The sequence below is a fragment of the Rousettus aegyptiacus genome, unplaced genomic scaffold (assembly GCF_014176215.1).
Source record: "Rousettus aegyptiacus isolate mRouAeg1 unplaced genomic scaffold, mRouAeg1.p scaffold_m13_p_5, whole genome shotgun sequence".
In the NCBI taxonomy this organism is placed as follows: Eukaryota; Metazoa; Chordata; class Mammalia; order Chiroptera; family Pteropodidae; genus Rousettus; species Rousettus aegyptiacus.
Genome location: NW_023416308.1, coordinates 24,271,392 through 24,292,231, shown reverse-complemented (window position 1 = coordinate 24,292,231; position 20,840 = coordinate 24,271,392). Strand labels below are relative to the sequence as shown.

Here is a 20,840-nt window from a genome sequence, read left to right as displayed (position 1 = left end):
TTACTGCATTAAACACTGTAAGCAATTGGAGCACAATAGTATTTGTGTATCTAAACATAAACATGTAAGAGATATGGTAAAAATATTATAAAAATAAAATGGTACACCTGTACAGGGCACTTAGCATGAATGGAGCTTGCAGGACTGGAAGTTGCTCCAGGTGAGTCAGTGGAGTGAATGGAGAATGACTATGAAGGCCTAGAACATTACTGTGCACTACTGTAGGCTTTCTAATCACTGTATACTTAGGCTACACTAAATTTATATAAAAATATTTTTCTTCAATAATAAAATAATCTTAGCTTACTGTAACTTTTACTTTCTAAATGAGAGCTAGCTAAGAAGTCCAGGTTCCTTTCATCCCCAATAACCAAGTGCACACGATCTGAAAAGTTAGGTTTAGGGAGTGGATATTTTAATGAAAAGTCATGTGAAAGTTAATTTCTTTTTAATGGTTGAATAATTTAAAACATTCTGTGGGAAGTCAGCTCATTTCTCCAATGAAATAACATTTTGAAATAACTGAAAAATGAAGTTTATAATCACTGTAGAACATTTGGACACTAACAAAAAGTGTAAGCAAGTAAAGTCACCCCAAATTCATCATTTAGGGAGATACACTTAATAGTTGAGTGATCAATCACTTGATTTGTTGGGGTTATATTTTACACGTACATGGTATATTATTTTGTAATGTTTTTGACTTATGCTAACAAAATAATTTTCATGTATAAACTGATATATAGATTTAGTGTTTCAGTTTGTGGGAACCCCATACTTTAACCAATTTCCCATTATTGGATATATATATGGGTTTTTTCCAGTTTTTCACTATTAAACTAATACTGTGCTGTTACTTGCAAACAGCACACCATACTTAATTTCCATAGGGTGTTTAATGTGGAATAAGTTAAAGATAAATGTGTTTAAAATTTTGATACCTACAGCTTAACCCTCCTATAGGGTTCAACATCCCTTTTATGTCATTCTCATTGACACTGGATGTTGTCACATTTTAAAAATCTTTCACCAGCAGATGAAAAGATATAAGTATAATATAGCGGTTATTTCTCACATTTTAAAAAACGATTCACAGGAAAAACATTTGACATTATTCCATCTATCCCCATACACGTGAATACGTGTGATATACATATACACACTATAGTTGAAACAAAATTTTCAACCTTGCAACATGCGATGCATTCCAGTATGTACTAATTATTTAATTTTAAAGATGTAGATCTTGACTCCTTAAGTTTAAGAACTAATGGGTTCTTTCCATTCTACGAGAGCTATAAAGTGAATACTCATTAAACAGCACACTTATTAAAAAATTTTCATGTTTTACTCAAGCTGTAATAGAATGGAAGGATATGTGCTATATGATAAAAGCAGCTGATACCATTTCTGTATAAGTGCAGATATGTTCAGTCAGCTTATGGAGAAACAAAATACTAAAATGGTAACAGCTTTGAGTAATACCCCTTCCACCCTTGATTTACCACTAACCAAATTTTGTTTGTACTGTAAAAGCTATACAAACTTATAAAAAGATTATAGTCATAAAATTAATGTTACTTTAGCTTCTGATATTTTATGGTGGCCAGTATGGTATACTCTGAATGCTGCTGTCTGAGCCCCTCCCTCCGCTGGCCAGATTCATTCATTCCTATGAAACGCTAATCCCATTTGTGTCGTCTGTCCCGTTATGAATTGTAGCACAGTAACAATCCCGTCCTCAGCACTCTTTCCCCATTCTTCTACTTCTGGAGTCCTTTTGTTCCTTCCAATTCCAGCTGTGGTACCTGGGTGGATCCTTGCTGGGCTGCTCTTGATGCCATCCAACCAGCTGCTGTGGAGTGGTCAATTTTAGCTTCCACCTTAATGCCACAAGCAGGGTCCAAATAACTCAGTCGCACTGAATGCAGAGTTATGCTGTTACACGGTTAATGAAATGACAAGGTGAGTCTGTTATGGAGATGGGAGCCAATCCTGTGTAACTTCGTGTTATCATGTGCTTTCAATGTATTTAGCTAAAAGCATATTCTCCAATAAGGAACCAGAAAGAGGATGTAGAAAGGGTTAAAGAGGACCTTTTGATCCCCTTGAAGGATGTGTAACGTGAAGAAAATGACAAAGTGTGCCTTGGACTGGACTCTCCAGTTTGGTGATGAGCAGGATTTAATTTTGATGATACTGACATTAAAACAGCCATTTGGGGTAGATGCTGAGACTTCAATATACCTTGAAGTAGGCTCAGAATCAAGGGTAGGTTGTCAGAATCTTTCTAACTCCTTCATGAGTCAGCAGCCATCTCTTACTCTGGTTAATAAAGACTTAAGTTTACCACAGGCAGAGATAAGCAAAACAGATTATATCCTAATTACAACAAGATGAAAATAAGCAGAACTGTCAAGAGAAATTTATTACTAAAAATAAAGCAGGTGAAGTTTTTCTTAGGGAGAACTATCACCATGGGAACCTCCATGACAAAATGTTAATTTAATATTTTCCTCACTCCTGAATTACTGCCTTCTTCCGTATAGTCTAAGTTTGTTTAAGTTAAAAAAAGTCATCCTGATGAAAATGACATGGCATCTGATTCCTTCTTCAATCTGAAGACTGTGCTGGGCTACACTGCGAGGGAGACTTCAAGTGTTGTAGGTGACTATCTACCAAAGGTTCATGTGTCAGGAACATGGGCTGATAAGATGACACGAAGGCTGTAGGGTGAAGCTCTGGGAGGTCCAAGGATCCTGGGGAAAAAAATTCCTTAAGTTCCAATGTTGCCTGGGAGACTGATCAGATACATATTTGTTTTCAACTCCTTAACACCCTTATACCCGTCAGCCCAACTTTGTCTCTCTTTTCTAAGATAGGACAGATACTTACTTTTACAAAGAAGAAAACTGGCTGAAACAGAAGTGACTTGCCAAGGGTTATGATATTAGGGAAGACTGAGAATGTTAATTCTGATTTCTTATTTCCAGTCCAGAAATCTTCCTATATGATCCCAGTGCTGGATTCCCTGATCACTCCACCCATTCGTGGTAGGAAATCCGTGGAACAGAGGCAGGACTAACCCTAAGCCCTGATCCTCTTTACCTCACTTGGAATCTTAGCCCTGCATAGTAAACTCTCTTCTGGAGTTCTTATTTGGTCTTACTTACATAAAAAATGAGAAGCCCTAGTTTCTCAGTGGGCCCTGCCTTACTATGACCACAGCCAGGCCCTGTGACTTATGCAAGGACCGCTGGATAGCTACACAGGGCAGCAGGTCCTCCTGACTCAGGACTCTCCATGGTTGAAAGCTTGTATCACTTACTGCCTAGATATCTGAGGTACTGAGCTATAAATAAAGATGGAAGGTTGCCTAAAAATGGTTAATTTTCAAGTCAGAAAGGTAAAATGAAAAAATACCCTGCAGAATGGGATCATTATGTTCTTCGTCAAAGGTCTGTCTCTGAAAGGCTTCAAAACTTATAGCTGCATCATTCTCCGGAAGTCCTTGGGGCAGTTGCCCATCTCCAGGTTTGCACACGTCAAATTTCACCCATTGGTAGCTGCAGGATCAACAGGAATCATTATCAAGAGCTGTCTGTTATCTACAACCCATTCTCACCTCAAAGGGATCAGGCTTTTTTTCTGTAAATATCTCCCATATCCATCTAAAAACATATTAACTAACAAAAAGACTACAAAAAGATAGATAGCATTCTTTAGTGACACATTATTCTACAGGGCTTCCTTGGCTGTCATGGTACACACAGAAAATGATAATTATAGTACAATGGGATAATGGCTTCTGCTCACCTGTCCAGAGGGCTAAGAGGACTGATACTGAGGCACACTTGTTGAGGAGCAAGCATGTCTTGTGGACAGAAGCAGCCCAGTAAGTATGAATGAGCAAAGCAGTTTAGGTTCCTGGCCCATTGATCAAGGAGCTTTTCTCAAGGGAATGGATGTGACCACACTTACTTGACACATTTTCGAGCTCCTGGACAGCTCTGGATCAGGTTGTGGATAGTTGGATGAGAAAACCCAAAAAAATCAGCTCCAGATGGAAGCAGGTTAGACGTTAGTTTCCCCCTAAATAAAAGAGGGAGAATTTTAGTTCGAGAGCTTAAAGGGAGAAGAGGATGGGTTGAAGGATAGAATGTGGGCAGGAACACCCAGAGTAAGCTTTCTTGACTTGGATACTCTGGAGACTCTAGTTGCTAAGATACCCGAAGGATGCAGGACAGCATTCTATAAAATAAGGGATCTCCACTCATTAAAAGCAAGAGAAAAGGTACCAAAAGTATACCAAAAATGATCTTTTTAGCCTGTCTTCAAGCTTTTGGTTAACTTACATAGTAGCACTTATGGCCCTGAGCAGTTCTGCATGACAGGCATTTGCGGAAGAGCTGACAATGGCATTCTGGGGGTCATCTTCCGGAACAATTTCAAACTGAGAAAGATAAAGGAGCCATGAAAGCAATCTTCAAGGAGGAAGAAGTAAAGTCATACTACTCCTATAACTATTCTTCACTCTGCAACTTGAAGCATCTGATATAATCCATACTAGGAGGTGGTTGCAATTTCCTAACAGTGCTGTTAAAAATTCAAACAAATCCAAAAAAACAGAGACAGTCTTTTGATTGTTCCAGTTCTATACTCCTGGTCTGACTGCTCTCCAGAGGTCAACACTTAATTTGTTATGTCTTTCTAGACCCTTTCCTATCCACTTACAGATACAAATGGTATTTTTTAAAACAAATGAGATCATTCTCCATGTAATCTGAGGTCAACCTTATATAGGAGGAGTACAGGCCAATTTCACTTTATTTTATTTTTTGAATTGCAAAATACCTTGACTATAAAGAGAAACCATTAAATCAAAAGTATACTAATAGTGAGGAATTTCTGCCAAGAAAGTATTTTTGTAACAAGTGCTATGTAGCCAACTAAATTCTTTGACCAATTTTCAATAACGTTCAATGAATTTTTGCAATGAAAAATACCTGGGGTTGCACACCACCATCCTTGATCTGACAGGTATAGAGACACTTTTGGTCTGGGCACTTCATGCTGGCATATATTCGAGTACTGCAGTAGCCCACAGGGTAGATGGCACTTTCATCATGGAAGCCAGGTCGGTCGGTGATGATCTATAAAAAAGATTCCCCCAACATGCAATTAAGGTCACTGGAGGATCGAGAAGTCCAGCATACCGTAGGTAGCCTTTGGAACCACTCTAGGGCTACAAAGAGTGACTCAAATCACACACAGAGTGTAGGCAATCAAAACCGACCTGGTTCCTAGGGGCTGGAGATTTTCTGGGGTTGGTCTGGATCAGCAAGGGGCTGCTGCTTATGGGAACTAGGAGGGAAGGCTCAACCCCATTCCCATTGCTCTGATTCTCCTCTCTATATATCGCTGGTCTCACTCACCTCCCCCAGGCTATATACTGTTAGACCCCCCAGTCCGATGGGGAACACAGGCCGTCCTGAGGGATCCAGGGCAATGGGCTGAACCAGCGTGCGAGCACCTCCCTCCATTTTCTTTTTCTTGGATGTTTTCTTCAGAACTGAAACGCAAATCTGGGGTCACCCACTTTAGGCCCCTCCCAGTGCTGAGGTGAAGGGAAAATTTTACACATGAATGCTAAGAGCAATAAGCCAATCCCGGTTCTACATGCTCACTGAATGGGCACATGGGACTGTTCCCCAAAGCCCTGAGTATCTTTCTAACCCACCCATCTGGTAGTGACCAATTTTAGTATTATTGCTTAGGACCTACCTAAAGCCTTGTTAAGGCCTCTTACTTCACTTTTAAGATCAGAAATTTCCCAAGCCAGCAGTGTACTCAAAAGGCCACCTACCTCATTTCCCTACCTGTAGGAAAGACTGAACTGAAAGTAACCCAGCATTGGGACTAGGGAAGAAGGGGGAGGCCTTCATATTTAACCAGGTCTAAGTGGAATTCCTCCATCCAAGGTAGCTCCAACACACTTGTTTTTCAAGGGCTATTATGGCTGCTTAAGGACCAGATGAGAGTTTAAGTATATCTGTGGTCATGTGTGTCTACTAGTTAGTACCAGGTCTTTGTCATTAGTCACTGAGCTACTGGGATAATACCAATGTACCTTCCAGTTTGTTGTTCTCTTTGCCTTTTTCTTTTTTCTCCTTCTTGGATTTCTTCCCAAATGGTTCCTCAGCCCCAGTGCTAGGCCCAGAAATGGGCACAGCTCCCTGTAGCGTTCCCACAGAACTGGCCACACCATAAGTCAGGGGCAAACTGGAGCTGTGGGAAGGAGCTGCAGCCTGTACTTCCCCTTCAGTGAGAGCCTGAAGCTGGAGGAGCTTCTTTAGCAAGTACCTAATGAATAAAAGGAAGCAGAAGTATGAACTTCTGTTTCATGTCAAGTCAGTGTTTTACTGAAGTGCTGGGAAAAGCCAGAACTATAAACAAAGATTATTACACTCATAAAAACATTTTTACTGGAGCCTGGGAATAATGAAGCTCCAGAGGACAAACTCAAGAAGCAAAGGATAAAGAAGTGTAGTGTATCTCTTTGCATCTGGAGGGTTTCTCTACCTTGATGTTGGAAGGTGGTAGGCTTCTAGAAGGCATATACCATGAACTACATACATACATACACCTGCTGTGCTTTGCACAGAGTGGTTCATAATAAACATCTGCAGAATGAGAGAGTTTCTTTTATTTTTTGGCTTTTATAATTGGGGAGTTATAATTAGATTACTTATTAGTTATGGTAAAAGGGCTTTGTCAGAAAGATGAATAGAGGATCTGTGTCATCACTGTGGTCCAAAATGACCTGGGTAAATAGGAACCAATACGATAGGTTGTGAGTTTCTTTGTACTTGATTATTGTGTGCAATGCACAAAAATCCCACTGGAGAAAAACCCATGGAGCAATACTGCCACATCAATCACCAAAAATGTGGTTCTGAACACAAAACAAAGTCATAGCTCACCGTCTTTCTTCTTTTGCTTTAAGAAATTTTTCCTCAAGACGAGCAATTTCATCACAAATAGCAGCATTTTCCTTTAAGAAAAAATTGTAATCACATAAAATGAATACAAGATCGAAGTGCTGAGAAGAGTTAAATTTCAAACCAAAGATGTCTTTTTTGCAAACTATAAAAGAACCTACGTATAGGTAGAGTCAGGTTTTACTATGGGCAGGGTAATTACAGAATTGGTCAAAACTGGAGTCTTTTGAGTAAAAAGCGGGCACTATTAATGATTATGCTAGTACAATATGGCAAACTAGGGCTGTTCTAGGCAAACCAAGATGTACAGTTACCCTATTAGGGTAGCCTTAGGCAGAAAAAAAGGCATACTGCTTAAATGCATAGATGCTTAAATTCAATCCTTATGAATATGTGGAATATCCATTCCTAAGTACCTTGACTCTTGGGGAGCTTACAAAACCAGTCTAACCCAAAGCATCTCATACAATATGAACCTTAAAGAGAAAAACTGGATGGAACCAGACCAACTTCAGTATCTACAATTCTTACTCAATCTACTTATATGTATTCAAGTATTGTCTTTCTTTACTGATGACTCAATCTGTTTGCCAAGCATCAGTCCTGAAGGGAATACGCCAATCTGGGTGTTCCATAGGTAGGACCTGAATGCACAAAAAAATATCCCTTTTCTACAAAACCTTCATGTACTCAATGGAACCAAAGTCTCCCTAATAACATAGGCTTCAAGCTTTGTGTACCCCTGAGAATAAAAGAAAAGTAACAGTCAATTAGATATCAAATCCTCTTAATTCTACTTTTCTTATTTCTCTCCAGCGCACACAGCAAGTGCTAAATAAATGTTTTTGGAATGACTGTTCTAACTTCCAAACCTTTCCTTATGCTTCCAAAAAAGCTAAGAGATGTTCGAGTTTTCTGTTAGAAAGAAGAGGTAAGGTGGCACTTCAGACATGGAAGGACCTCTGAGGACTACACTCCTTATTTCCAAGCACTGAGGCAAGCTTGAGCGAGTCAGAACATCTCAGCACAAAGTGTGGCCGGCAAACCAGTTTATTCATCCAATAAACCCAGCGCTGCTTCAATAAATGAACGCAGTAACAGGTGGGAGACTCAAGTGATTTTAGAAGGGAGTAAATTATTGAAAACTTCATGTGTCTATTTAGGGACACATGGGTGGGTACATAGGGTGCTCGGCATACAGGCTGTGTAGTGGAAGTAATGAAACTAGATTTAGGGTGTCTAAGTTGGAGTCAGGGTTCTGACACAGTGCCCTTAGGCTAATCATCTCTCTGGGCTTCAGTGTTATCATTTTAAAAACAATGACTCATTCTCAGGTTTCTCTTGAGAATCAAAGGCATTTTCAAGAGTTCTGCAATAACAATGGCTAAAATTTATTGGCAAATCTAGGTACCAAGCACTCCCCTCACCGAATCTTCACAACTTCGCAAGGTAGTTATTAGTTCTTAATGACAGATGAAGAAACAGGATTATAGAAATCACATAATCAGTCCAAGGACACAAGGCTACCGGGAAGTGATGTATTCTGCAAAAGCTAACACTATTAGTCGTGCCACTCTGGGAAGGGGGACGGTCTGGGGAAAGATTTCGCGAATTTGGACAGTGTCGAGGCAAAGGGCCGAACGGCGTCAGACTCACAAACACCGTGGCTTTGGCGGCTTTGCGCAGTCGCAGGTACTTGAGTCGGTACTTCTCGTTCTGGCTCCTCTTCGGGAGCTTTTTCATCCTGACCTTGCCGGACTGCGCCGGGGCTCGCAGCGATGGGGGCAGGCCGCCAGGAAGGCTCATGGCCCGGCCCCGTTGCGGGGCCTCCCAGGCGCGGCCGGCATCGACACCGTGCCGAGGGGCGGCAGGGCGCTGGACTCGTCGGGTCTGCACTGGGCGAATCGGGCCTTGAGGAACCGACCTCTCCAGAACGTTCCCAAGGCACGTGGCTGAGCCAGGAACCCCAGACTCGAGCCGGCTCCCTGTGCCTCCCTGCACTTCCGCGTCTGCCTCGGAAGTGACCCTTCCCGGAAATTACGTCATGACGCAGACGCGCAACTTCCAGGTCGTGAGCGTGGGGTAGTCTTGGCCTTGCGGGTCTTCAGCCAAGAGGAGGGGACACAGGGCAGGCTGGCGGCCGGAAGCGACCCGTGTGACCGGCTGTGATTTGTTTGCGCGTGGTTAGCTAAGGAATGTGCTTGCTGAGCTGAGGCAGGGACCGGCAAAAACCTTTCCATTGCGAGTCTCACACACACTCCCGCAGCCCACTGCGGTCAACAGCAGCTTTCACACTCCTGGCCTTCCCGAACTAGGACCCGCTTGAACGCAAGTGCTGGTGCTGCCGCTTTCCTGGCTTCCCTGGCTTCCCTCCCTTATGTAGCTGGCATAAATGTTTCCATTAAGCTGTGATTTTACTTGGAGCCGGACTGCAGTGCTGTTTGGGGGGAGGGGAAGCCTCTGTTCTCAGGTCAGACTATAGTAGAGAAGATGGAAGGTTTAACAAGCAACTTTAATAACACGGTAGCAGAAAGCAGTCACTCAGTCATTGTTTGCCCGATGACACCAAAAATATGCTTCTGTACCTATACGTATGTGTAGCTCTTAACTTCATAATCAAGGTCTATCTAAAATGAAATAAGAAGGATAGACATTTCTTTAGGATGCAATATTGATAAATGCACTAGCCTGGAAGGCAGAGCTTTGTATTCATTCTTCCAGCAATGCCACTAACTAGCTGAGTGAGTCTCTGGTCCACAGAATTTTTTCTCTGAAAACTGTATACTGTAGAGTAATAGAAGTAAGTAAGAGTTCACTACTGATATAAAATACAGTTACTGTTTTATATGAAAATTTTAGACTTCTAGAGATGTATATGGAAATTAAAATATGTACATAGTTAATATTGTTCATTAAATTGGAGAAAATCTAATGTCAATATAAGTAATACAGAGTTCAAAAATTCCGACCCAGTATTTCATTTCAGAAAATTGTAAAAGCAGTGATAAGGTCTTGACATTATGGTTTTAATGCAGAGAGAAGGTTTATAAAAGTTCTTTTATGTCCATCTGTGTTGTAAACTGCCCTTGTTGGACCTGGTTGGGTTTTAACAGATCACCTCTTCATAGTGCCGTGTGTTTCCACAAACATACTCAAGGCAGCCATATAGATTCATTTTTGGAAACTGCCAGAAATGTTATCAGCCTACAAAATGTCCACATTCATATCTTTGATACTAAAGAGTAGCACTTTACCTTGAGCCTGAAAAGAGATAGTTTTGAGTGATAGGAAGAGTTTTATTTTGTTTTTAACCCCTATTTGTTTATCTCCCAGTTTATTTGCTCTACGGCTGTATTTTGTCTTTTCAGTCTTTGTGATCTGACTTTATTTTCATTATACCTCTTTATATGCATAGACATAATGGGAGGAATAGTGCTATCATTTGCCTTAGTTTGCAAGCTGCCCTGGCCTGTGGATTTCAGTAGAATTTGCATTAAATGTTTATTGTTTGTTCTTCAGTAGAAACATTTCCTTACAATAAAACATTTCATGCAAATTTTAGAAATTTAGAAAATATAGTACAAAGATTTAAAAAATCCATAATGCTGCTACATGGAGTGAACCATTTTTAACATGTTAGTATGTGTACTTTCATGCATCTTTAATAGGTTAGATCATACTGAATATAGTATTTCTATTTGGCTCACTATAGGTATTTTGCAATGTCATTTTGACTTCTTTATAAACAATCTAAAATGGCCGCTTAATATTTCAATTAAGGCATAATAATCTTACATAATTCTTTTCATGTTTGACCTTTTGATCATCAGTTGCTGCAAAGTGCATCTTTGTGCCCAAAGGTTTTTTCATACAGGCTTATTTATAGGCTCCACACAATGTAATATTACCAAGCAACTCATTCATTCAGTTATTTATTCAGAAGAATATTTATTTAGTGCTTATTATGGCAGAATGTTTAGGAAACTTATTTAAGAGGGAAAGCCAAGCAAATAAAGGGGCAGTATTAATACAGTGTAATAAGTTTTATCTCAGAGGTAGGTGTTGGATAATATGGCAGTGCCCAGTTAGGGAGGTGGGGAGGAGAGAGGGAAGGCTTCTTGAAAGAAATGTGCCTAGGCTGACTCTGAAGGAGAGGTAGTGGTCAGTCCTGTGAAGAACAGGAGGCCATCTTGGGCAGTGGGGCCAGCATCTTCAAAGGCTTAGTATCATGAGAAGCATAGCAAGTAGTTGATTAGAGTGAAAAATGTATGTGGAGAGAGGCAAGAGGACTGAAGAAGTAGGCAGTATTTGAATAGTGAAAGGTCTTGTGTACCAACTGAACAGTTTGACTTTTACCCAATAACAATAGGAAGCCATTGATGAATGCCTGTGTGTCTGCCCTTTTGCTCATTTTAGGTAAATTAATCTAAATTTGTTAGGAGCAACATAATTTTTCTACTTACTTACATGAAAAAGAATGTAATAATGTGCACCACTAAAAAGAAATATTGACAGCATGGTATTGTGGGCTGAATGTGGCCTTTGGAGTCAGATCAGGGTTCCCTTAAACACAGACAGAGGAATGGGAGTTAGCAGCTAAGATGGGGCAGTGAGTCAGAGGAGAGAAGGGACTCAACAGTATTTAAGTGGTTGCTCTCCAGTGATTGACTGCAAGTCGAGTTATAGCCCCGCTTAGTGTATTAAAAGCACACCTGGGTCCATTAAGAGTTGTGAAGGAGTCTACAGCTCATAATCCCAACCCTTGGTTGAGGGAGTCCCTGATTTAGATGATGAAAATGAAACGTATATCTGCACACCTCATGGTTCCATGGCAGATGCCTGGCCTGGCCTTGTTCTACACCGTCCTTAAGCCCAAATTGCAGATACAAGTTTCTGCCTTCATTATCTCCTGCCCACTTTGCAGGCCACAGAGGGCCTGAGCAAGGTTGATGTTTTCCACATAGCAAGCTGGGCAAATTTGTAAGACGTCAGGCCTCACCGAAGGGTTTCCAGAGATTTCATATCTTTATTCTCTTACCAAATAAATTCACTTGCTCTTCAGGATAACCTGAGTGCGTGTCCTGTGGCCATGGAGTGAACAGTGAGAATAACCTGCCTCCATAAATAGCCTTTATAACCTTCTTTATTTAGAAATCTTCCTTCTTCTAAACTTTATTTTAGTTGTAGATTTTTCTTCTATCTTCATATTATTTTCTAGACCTAACTTTTTAGTTCTTTGACTCTTCAGATCTAACTTTCAGATTGGTTTCCATGTGTTGATTGTATCTTTTAACCTTCAGAACATGATAGAGGATATATGATTCAGCTGAATCCAAGCTTAGCAATTCTGAAATGGTCATTTTTGTATAAATGTGTGAGGCTCATAAGGAAGGCAAGAGATTTTTACTTCCATAAAATTTCTTGCTCCATGATGTCTCGACTATGGGTTTTCATCACACACCTGGTGAGTGAGGTGTTTAGGTTTTGAGGGTTCTAAGCCAGCCAGTAAAGTCATGAAATCGACCATGGTGTCAATGTTGTGCTTCTGGGTGGTGGTGTCCTTTAACACACATAAGACACTTAACCAGCTAAAAGAGATGAGCTCAGAGATGTTGGCTCGGAGGAAAAGAAGGATCACATTGAGGTCATTCATGGGGCACCCCAGCATCTTTCTGCTGAGGAGGTCAAATGCTGGGAGCATCTCATAGACGGACAGGAGTCGTTTGTCCCACCGACATAGCCGTGTGAGGTTGTAGATTATCACTGGAACCAGTAAGGTGTATATTGCTATGCTGGAGAGACTGACAACCTGGAAAACAGACAGGGAGGTCAGCCTGCATGTGATGAAATCAGGGATGTAGGTCTCATCGCTTAGCAGCCCTGTCTTGACAGAACAGCTGAATTCTTTTTGGAAGAAGATATCCAGGTGGAAGTGGCCAAGGTACAGGTAGGTGGCTGAGGTGAAGAGGAGCAAGAGGGAGTTCCGCAGGAGGTAGGTGGCCACTAGTGAATGTGAGCGCTGCTTACATGCCAGGTACCGCTCCAGCAACGGAAATTCAAAGTATCGTTCTTTCCGAGCCCTGGGCAGGGGAAGAAATGCAAGGTGAGGAGGGACCATATCAGAATCATATCCTGAAAGAGCCATGTGGAAAGTAACAGAATCTGTGTATCCAGCATGTCATTCTCAACTCATGAAAATCTATCTGCCTTCTCTGAGCATAACCACCCTCTTCCCAAAAGGTGTGTCAGTATATCTAATTCTCCAAGCAGTGAGTGCAGTGCGTTAAAACCAGTGAATGGTCAGTGAATAATAAATGGTCATACTGGATTTCTGCCCATCATAGAAGATGAAACCTGTAAGCTGAAGTAGGATCCTTAGGAAGCAGTAAGGCTTATTAAGTTAACAATGGATTGGGAGTCTAAATAAACCCATTCTGGTTCTCGTCTGTATACTCTATGGTTTTTAGGCAAATTCAATTTTATAAAAGTAAGTGTGCTAACGAGTATTTGTCGAGAGCTGTAGTGTTCAGGTACATGTAAGCCTGTCTCTTAAGAAAAAGTCTGGCTTGTGGAGAAGAGGCAGATAAAAGATGCAAACATTAATATTGGGCTTGATTTGATGTTAAAATGAGGAATACAAACCATGGTAGTTATAAGTTAGGAGAGGATAACTGTGGGCTAGAGTTATGGAGAACATTGTCTTAGAGTTGGCCTTTAAAAGGTAGATAGGGTTCAGAAAGATAGAGTACATAAACACGAGATTGAAACCAAAATATGGTTTCAAATCTTAGCTCCACTGTCCTCCTCATGGGGCCCACCCTGGCCACCCTATTTAAAACTGCACCACTTTATAGCCTCTCAGCTTTCCTGCCCGACCCCATCTTGTTCTGCTTTACTTTTTCCCCCTTCATACCATGTAATTCATTTAAGTGTTATGATTTCTCTTGTCTGTTTTCTCTTGATAGAGTATAAGCCTCACATAGGTAGGTGTAGTTTCGTTTCCTCCTCATCTTGGCACAACCCCCTCTGCCCCGACCCAACCTACACATACACACACGTATCTAAGGCACTCAGAACAGTACCTAGGACTCAAAAATGATGGATGAATGCTAAAATCGATGGATGACTTGTTCAGGAGAAAAGGAGACTGTCTAGGTAGGGTGGGAAATTTCTGTCACTTATTAGAAGTTTGAAAAGCAGTTGGTGACTGTATAGAAGGCCTTGGAAAAATATTTGGGAGAACATAGATATTTTCTGTAGACATATTCAAAGTTTCTGAGCAGGGGAATGGCATGTGAAAGTAGAGAGATTAATCCCTGTGTGACTCAGTGTGTTCATCTGTAAACTGGAGGTAGAGTCCTTTCTCTTCTGTACGGAAATCATAGACATTTAACGAGAGGATGTGTTAAGCACTTTACACTCGTGAGAAGGTTGGTATAGAGGATAGTTTAAAGATCACTCAGCACGGCTATCACTTTAATGTTTGATGGAGTCCTTTGGAAAGGAGTGGAAGAAACAACTCACTTCTCCAGTTCATCCCAAAAAACATGGGGGTCTGAGCTCTTGAGCTTGATCTTCACCATGTGCTGCACCAGGCGGATGGAGCGGTTATAGGATTTGTCCAGTTCACTGATGATGAACAGCAGATCTGAGCTGAGGGCCGGCACAGCTGCATACTGCCACAGCAGAACTGGCAGGTACATGACCACGGCCAGGGCCAGGAGGGAATAGGGGAGGGCCTGTAGGGCGAGAGTGAGCTGAGGAGGGAGGCCCAGGGTGCTGGGGCCTTGCGGAGATGGAGAGATCCCTTCGTGAAGGGCTGTTGCCTCAGAAGGGGGATGAGCTGCCTCAGGCCCAGGACCTAAGACTCTCAACTGACCTGGCTTAATATAATGAGGCCCAGGAGGACAGATGGTGGCTCTTCATGCTCCCTACCTCCATTTTTCTGATCTGGGGTCTATATGGGAACCCAGGAAGGAGAGGCAAGAGGCAGAAAGAGAGGGAGAGTGTGAGGAAGGAAGAAAGGCAAGAAAGAGGGAAGAGAGGGAAGGAGGGAGGGACAGCACAGAGAGAGCGAGAGTGTTCCCCATTCTCTATGCATGTTAGCCTGGATAGCCATAGAAATCATGGCCAGCAGTGGTCATGGTATTCCAGGGAAGAGTGTGTTTATTCTCAGTGTTTCACTTTTCTTTCTGACTGTTCTCATCACCAGACATTCAAAGTCTATTAGCTTTCAAAGTCCAACCAGGGGCCCAACATTGCTGACTTACTCAAACCTTCCAGAGAAGAGGCCAAATCCCATTTCCTTCCCTGCCTTCTCTCCTGTGCTACCTGAGATAAGGGACTTATTATGTTTCTGCATCATACTATACCTAATGGAGTAAGGTGTATTATTCTGCCCACAGTTTTTAAAGCTATGTTTGTGTTAGGTGCTTAACATGCATTGTTTCATTTGCTCTTCACAAGGGTGCTATCAGGTAGGTACTGTTAGTGTCTCTATGTTACAATCAAACTGAAGCATGACAATATTAACCTACACAGGATTTCACATCTAGCAGATGAGTGAGGAGGACTTGGAACTTGGCAGTCTTGTTTTGGGACTTATTCCCTTATTGGCTACTTGGCTACAGATTCTCTGAACCAGGAGTGCTTTGTATTTTAGAAGAGAGTTTAAAGAAAAAGAGGAAGGACACATATTTGGTTGTATCAAGGTAGAGGAGAAAGAGATGTGTGTGTGTGTGTGTGTGCACGCGCGCACGTGTGTGTGTGTGTGAGAGAGAGAGCGCGCTTCTGAACTAAAAAGAGGTGGTGAAAGTCATGCTAGAGAAATCTAGAACCTTTTTGCACCTGTTTATAAAATGATATTCCTTAAAAACAAACTCTTCACCCCTAGAGATTTGACTCTTTTCTGACATATAAATTCCCTCTTCAATATCTTGATCTTGTTGCCTTTCCAGATCCTGCTTACATACTTCCAGTGACAGAGACCTTGTGAACTTTTTGCTTTAAGTCTCTGGTTTTGTCTGAGTTCTAGAACTGTGGTGTTTTGAGGTTTGTAAATTGTCATAATTACAATGTTATCAGTGACATCTGATTAAACATTGTGAATTGGACATATGTATGACTTCTGCTCCCTCATGAAACCCCACTGGAATGACAATGAGATAAAAAACAAAACAAAACATAATCCTATAAGGACAAAGAGAACAGGAAAGGAGACAAGAGCAACAAAATGTTGAAAACTGGAAAGCAGTTGCATGATAGACGATACCAGCCTGAGAGTGGAGGGGGAGTTGAGGCAGGAGCAAGCAGACCGTTTTGTGCCAAAGAACCAGGAAGACTCAGGAATTAGAGATATCAGGTACATCTGAAAGTGGGGCTGCAGGTGGGGCTGAAAACAGGAATATTGAAGCAACAGTCCAGCAGGTCTTTTCTGTAACATGGTGCACTCACACGACTACCCTGTTCCTCCCCTGGCAGAAGGCTGTGGTTTACTCCTTGGAAACATTAAACCAGTGTAATTCTGCACTTGGGTTGGTAGCAAAGCTTAATAACAACTGCCCCCTCCACACAAATTAAGGATCTTGGGAAAATTGACCAGACCAAAAGAAAGGATTACAGATACTGATAAATTGAGGTTTTCCCCCATGAAATGACCCAAGGAACCTCCTTACACTGAAGGCTGCTGGTCAACAAACATCATCTATCAGCACAAAGCTTATACTCCAATAAAAGTGGGAACTCAAAAATATTTGAAGAATGTCTGAAACATGTAAATCAATGACCATATGAAAGGGGATGGGTAGCAAAGAGGCAAGAGGGAATATAATGATGCATTTCCATCCCACTCCATTTGGCCATCAAGCTGGCCTGACAGTCCTAGCCTACCTTACCTTGTGAGGCCAAAGAGATTTCAGCTTGTACTGGCCAAGCTCATCCTGTTCATGGTGAATCAGTGAGTCCCAGCAGGAACTGTCCACATAGGCAGCCTGTCGGATGCTGAAGTTACTAGGAGAGAAACAGCTGATGGGAGAGCCTAGAACAGGAATACAGCTTTGAGGCAGCGCTCTGAGTTGGAGTGACGAATGAGAATTCGGGGACATTCAGCTAAGAGCTTTCTAGGCATCCCCTCCACAACTCTGCCAATTTCTGTACCTGGGACCACTTTCCTCTTCTCATGCCCCCGTTTTCTGGGTTTGGCAATGCCATGTCAGGACAGGCATGATGGGAAAGCACTCCAGTCCTTGGCCCAGGCCTGTTTGTGCACTGACTTACTTGCCTTTGATGCCTGCCAGTTCTTTGTGAGCCCCTCCCTCTGGACTCAGTCAGGCAGGCAGCAGTGGGTAGGGAGTGGGAGTATGTGTGGGAAGGTGATGGGTGGGACATCCTACACCCTTGCAGTTTGGCACCGGAAGGCTCACAGTTTGGTGGTGATGTCTCCTAGGTTCTAAAATTTAAAGGATGAATTGCCTGGACTTTTGAGCCCAAATCAAGAAAAATGATGGGTGAGTGATACTAGAAGGAAAGGTGGGTGTGGGAAGGAGATTCTCTGGTTTTTGGTTTTCCCATCATTCTCTAGAAAGAGGCAGAAATGGGAACCAGTACTCCCCATCTTGTGGGTAAATGAAGAGGCAATTGAGAGGTTGACATACTTCCTTGGGAAATGTGTAAGCTAATCACACAGCCAGAAAATACATTGGGAAATCCACCTTCTCTTTAATAGAGGTGGCAGAGTTGCTGAGTTAACATAGCACCTAGAACACTTCCTACATGTGTTTGTTAATATTTGTGTATGTGGAGAGGAAGGAATGAGTTTATTCAGCACCTATAAAGAAGGTCTGAAACATGTAAGTCATGGCACTTAACATATATTCTTAAGTCAATAACTTAAGGTGGGGAGCTGGAGGAAGGCTGTAAGAGGATAAGAGACCTATCTAAAGCATGGATGACCAAGACCTTAGAGGGTCTAGGTCCTGAAAAGATTATGGGGCCCCAATCTTTCTCATTTGTGTAAAATCAAAATTAAAGTTTAATTATTGCAGCAACATAAAATATATGAATACTGAAATTTAAACTTTTTCATTGCAATATTTGGAAACTTTAAAAATTTTTGGTACCTGTCTTTTGCTGGTGCCCTAAACTCATGGGTAATGAGCGCCCAGACCAGTCATGATACCTAGACAGTGTGGGGGCTGCCTTGCTTTGGAGCCCATGTAAAGAGTGAAACAAAGCGGAGTCTCTCCTATACACTAGGTCTTGGAAGCCACTTACCGGAGGAGAACTCCTGAGCAAATGACAGGGACATCAACAGCAAGGGGAAGCCCACAGCTACAAACTTGACCATGCGGTCCAAGGGAAGCTCCAGGCGCAGTCCTTTGAGGCGGGGGCCCCTGCGATCGGGCAGCAGGGCGTCTGACAGCATGTACTCTGCAGCTGTATGTGCGAGCGACATGATGATTCTGAGCTTTGGGGTGCAGAGGTGGCAGGATGGGTCCCCAGATGGTAGAGTGAGGAGAATGCAGCTTCAGGCAGCTGGCTTTGAGCAGATAGTGCCTGCAGCCCCAGCCTTGCATACATCTGTACTAGGAGCAGGCACTGGTTCTCTAAATAACTGTCCAAACTCTGAACCAGATACCTAGTAATTAAAGGGAGGCATAGCTTAGTGGTTTCTCGCTGGAGGAGGGTCGAATGTTAGCTGGGGCTGGTGCCAGCCTGCTCTCTGGATTGTCCCTGAGCAGATGGAGGCTGGTGGCTTTATGCTGCCCTCTCATTAATAAAGTATTTTTGGTGGGGTGGTGGAGAGAAGGGCCCCTCCCTCATGTAATTGGTGTGGAATTTGGGTGGAGGTTGCTTAATTGTGTTGAAGGCCCTAATTTTGTGGTTTGGAGTGGGAATGGAATCCCCAAGACTCAGCTAGGATTGCTGTTCCTGTATACTATTTTCTTTGTTCCAGTGATGAGTTTCGCTTTGGGCCCAGGATCTTTCCCAGAAAGGACTCTGTATTTGGTGTTAAATTTCCTTCCTTGCCTCTGGTATTTTTCTAAAATATTTTAACCACATATTTACAATTTTCATATATTTACAATTTTTTTCTTTTTTTTTTTTTTTTTAGTGCCCATCAGTTCTTTAGAAGGCTGAGGGATGGATGGAAGTATTGAGTAGTGGAAAGAACATGACCTTTGAAATTTGGAGGGGAACATCTTCCACTGGAGACCTAGCAGTACTCTGTTTTTTGGTTTGCTTTTATTGTGTGACTTCGGGAAGTCACTTTTAGCTCAGTATTCTTATCTCTCAAATGGCATTATACTGCAATCTTACAAGATTGTGAGGATTGATTAAGAGTAATATGTGAACACACTTTGTAAACTGTACATTGTATGGCAAATATCAACGCTTACTTCCATTCGATGGTGTTGGGTCAGTGGAAAACAAACACTGGGGCATAGGGCACTTGCCCTGAGACATGGCAAAGGAGTCCCTGACCTTTTCCCTCACACTGGTCCTCTTTGGCTGTGGCCTTCCCACAAGGTAAAGAGCCCATGGGGCCAAGGGTATGTGCCCATTCAGAGCCTCCATACCTGCTCTAGACCACTCTGGTCTAGATGGGATGCTGTAATTCCCTGCCTAGTTGGCCCCAACCTACATCCAAGGCTTGAACAGGCCTCTTCCTCAGGTGCATCCTCCCATGGGCAGATCTTGCTGCTGATGTGCACCCCTGGGACTAAGGAGTGGCTCATTGTGGAGGTTTGGATGGAATTTAGAAGTTCTGGGGTGCCTGTAAATGCGATTGTGAGGCTTCTTGCAACATGGGACTTAGCTGGATTGAGAAGAAGGGGCTTGGGGAGTCAGGATTCTAAATTCATACCTAGCATTCCTGATCATTATGAAGGGACGTGTGTGTCTAAATAAGTCAAGGTAGGTAGATAGAACATATTTAATACTTTGCTAGCTTTACTTATAATGTTTAATTGTTTAGATATATGGTATGTGGACCTCTATTGAACTGTTTTTCCTAGGCCAACAAATATTTAGGCTAGACCTGCCTCTCTCTCCGTTTCTAGGCTAGAGGCCAACTCTGATGCAGAACCGCCCTGAGTGTGCTAACTGGAGTGACCCCGGCTTGGGAGCAGGAGAAGGGATCCTTTATTTCATTCTCCTTTATCCCCTCCACACTTTCACTTATGTATCTTTTCATTATCTGTGTTTTTGCCAAATGTTTATTATTAGCTTGCATGCATGTTTTTTCTTTTGTTTTTAAAAATTAGTTTACATTTTTATTGAAGTATAATATACATACAGTCATATGCACATACCATAAGTGTACAGTTCAATCAATTTTTGTCTGATCAGGACATGGAATGTTACTAACTCCCTGTAAGCTACCTCCGTGCTGCTTTGTAATAACTTTGTAATAACATTTCCTAAAGGGTAATCATTACCTAAACTTCTAAGAGTATAGATTAGTTTTGCCTCATTATACTTTATGGAAGTGGAACCATATGTATACATTCTTTTGTGTTGGACTTCTTTTGCTCTATATCATATTTATGAGAATCATGCATTTTATTGCTTGTTTTTGGAATTAATGTAAATTAAATCACATGTATGCATTTTTTTGTGTCTGTATTCTCTGCTCAACAAACATTGTTTTCAATTCCTGCTAATTCATGTGGAACTTTTATTATTTATTTTTTAATTTTTCAGTTACAGTTGACATTTGATTTTCTATTAGTTTCAGGTGGACAGCATAGTGATTAGACATCTATGTAACTCACAAGATGATCCTCTCGATAAGTCTAGTACCCACCTGACACCATGCATAGTTATTTCAATATTATC

At 41.9% G+C, this 20,840-nt stretch overlaps 2 protein-coding genes and 1 long non-coding RNA gene across 3 annotated transcripts; 1 reads left to right on the top strand and 2 right to left on the bottom strand.

Annotated features, from left to right (window-relative positions):
- Nucleotides 1-1,058: 1,058 nt before the first annotated feature.
- TBRG1 (transforming growth factor beta regulator 1) lies at nt 1,059-8,964 on the bottom strand. Its single transcript, XM_016124916.2, has 9 exons — nt 8,658-8,964; nt 6,984-7,054; nt 6,131-6,363; nt 5,436-5,572; nt 5,007-5,153; nt 4,356-4,453; nt 3,982-4,092; nt 3,424-3,566; nt 1,059-2,759 (listed from the first exon to the last, which is right to left on the bottom strand). The coding sequence occupies exons 1-9, from the start codon at nt 8,805-8,807 to the stop codon at nt 2,614-2,616; spliced, it is 1,236 nt and encodes a 411-aa protein (XP_015980402.2). The 5' UTR covers nt 8,808-8,964; the 3' UTR covers nt 1,059-2,613.
- A 3,264-nt stretch (nt 8,965-12,228) lies between these two features.
- Nucleotides 12,229-18,488, bottom strand: PANX3 (pannexin 3). Its single transcript, XM_016124917.2, has 4 exons — nt 18,273-18,488; nt 16,895-17,037; nt 14,526-14,740; nt 12,229-13,081 (listed from the first exon to the last, which is right to left on the bottom strand). Exons 1-4 carry the CDS (start codon nt 18,451-18,453, stop codon nt 12,442-12,444), a joined length of 1,179 nt encoding a protein of 392 aa, XP_015980403.2. The 5' UTR covers nt 18,454-18,488; the 3' UTR covers nt 12,229-12,441.
- On the top strand, nt 13,046-20,611 carry LOC118602823. Its single transcript, XR_004950858.1, has 2 exons — nt 13,046-17,506; nt 18,255-20,611. It is a non-coding gene; the product is annotated as an uncharacterized LOC118602823 (long non-coding RNA).
- Nucleotides 20,612-20,840: the final 229 nt, after the last annotated feature.

Excerpts from the sequence above, each read along its gene's own strand:
- PANX3 (XM_016124917.2), bottom strand. The coding sequence starts at position 18,453 with ATGTCGCTCGCACATACAGCTGCAGAGTACATGCTGTCAGACGCCCTG. Across the intron at positions 17,038-18,272 it reads TGCTCAGGAGTTCTCCTCCG|GCTCTCCCATCAGCTGTTTC; the intron begins GTAAGTGGCTTC and ends TTCCTGTTCTAG. Across the intron at positions 14,741-16,894 it reads AATCTCTTTGGCCTCACAAG|GCCCTCCCCTATTCCCTCCT; the intron begins GTAAGGTAGGCT and ends CTCGCCCTACAG.
- TBRG1 (XM_016124916.2), bottom strand. The coding sequence starts at position 8,807 with ATGAGCCTTCCTGGCGGCCTGCCCCCATCGCTGCGAGCCCCGGCGCAG. Across the intron at positions 4,454-5,006 it reads ATGGTGGTGTGCAACCCCAG|TTTGAAATTGTTCCGGAAGA; the intron begins GTATTTTTCATT and ends TATCTTTCTCAG. Across the intron at positions 2,760-3,423 it reads TAATGATCCCATTCTGCAGG|GATCCTTGGACCTCCCAGAG; the intron begins GTATTTTTTCAT and ends TTTTTTCCCCAG.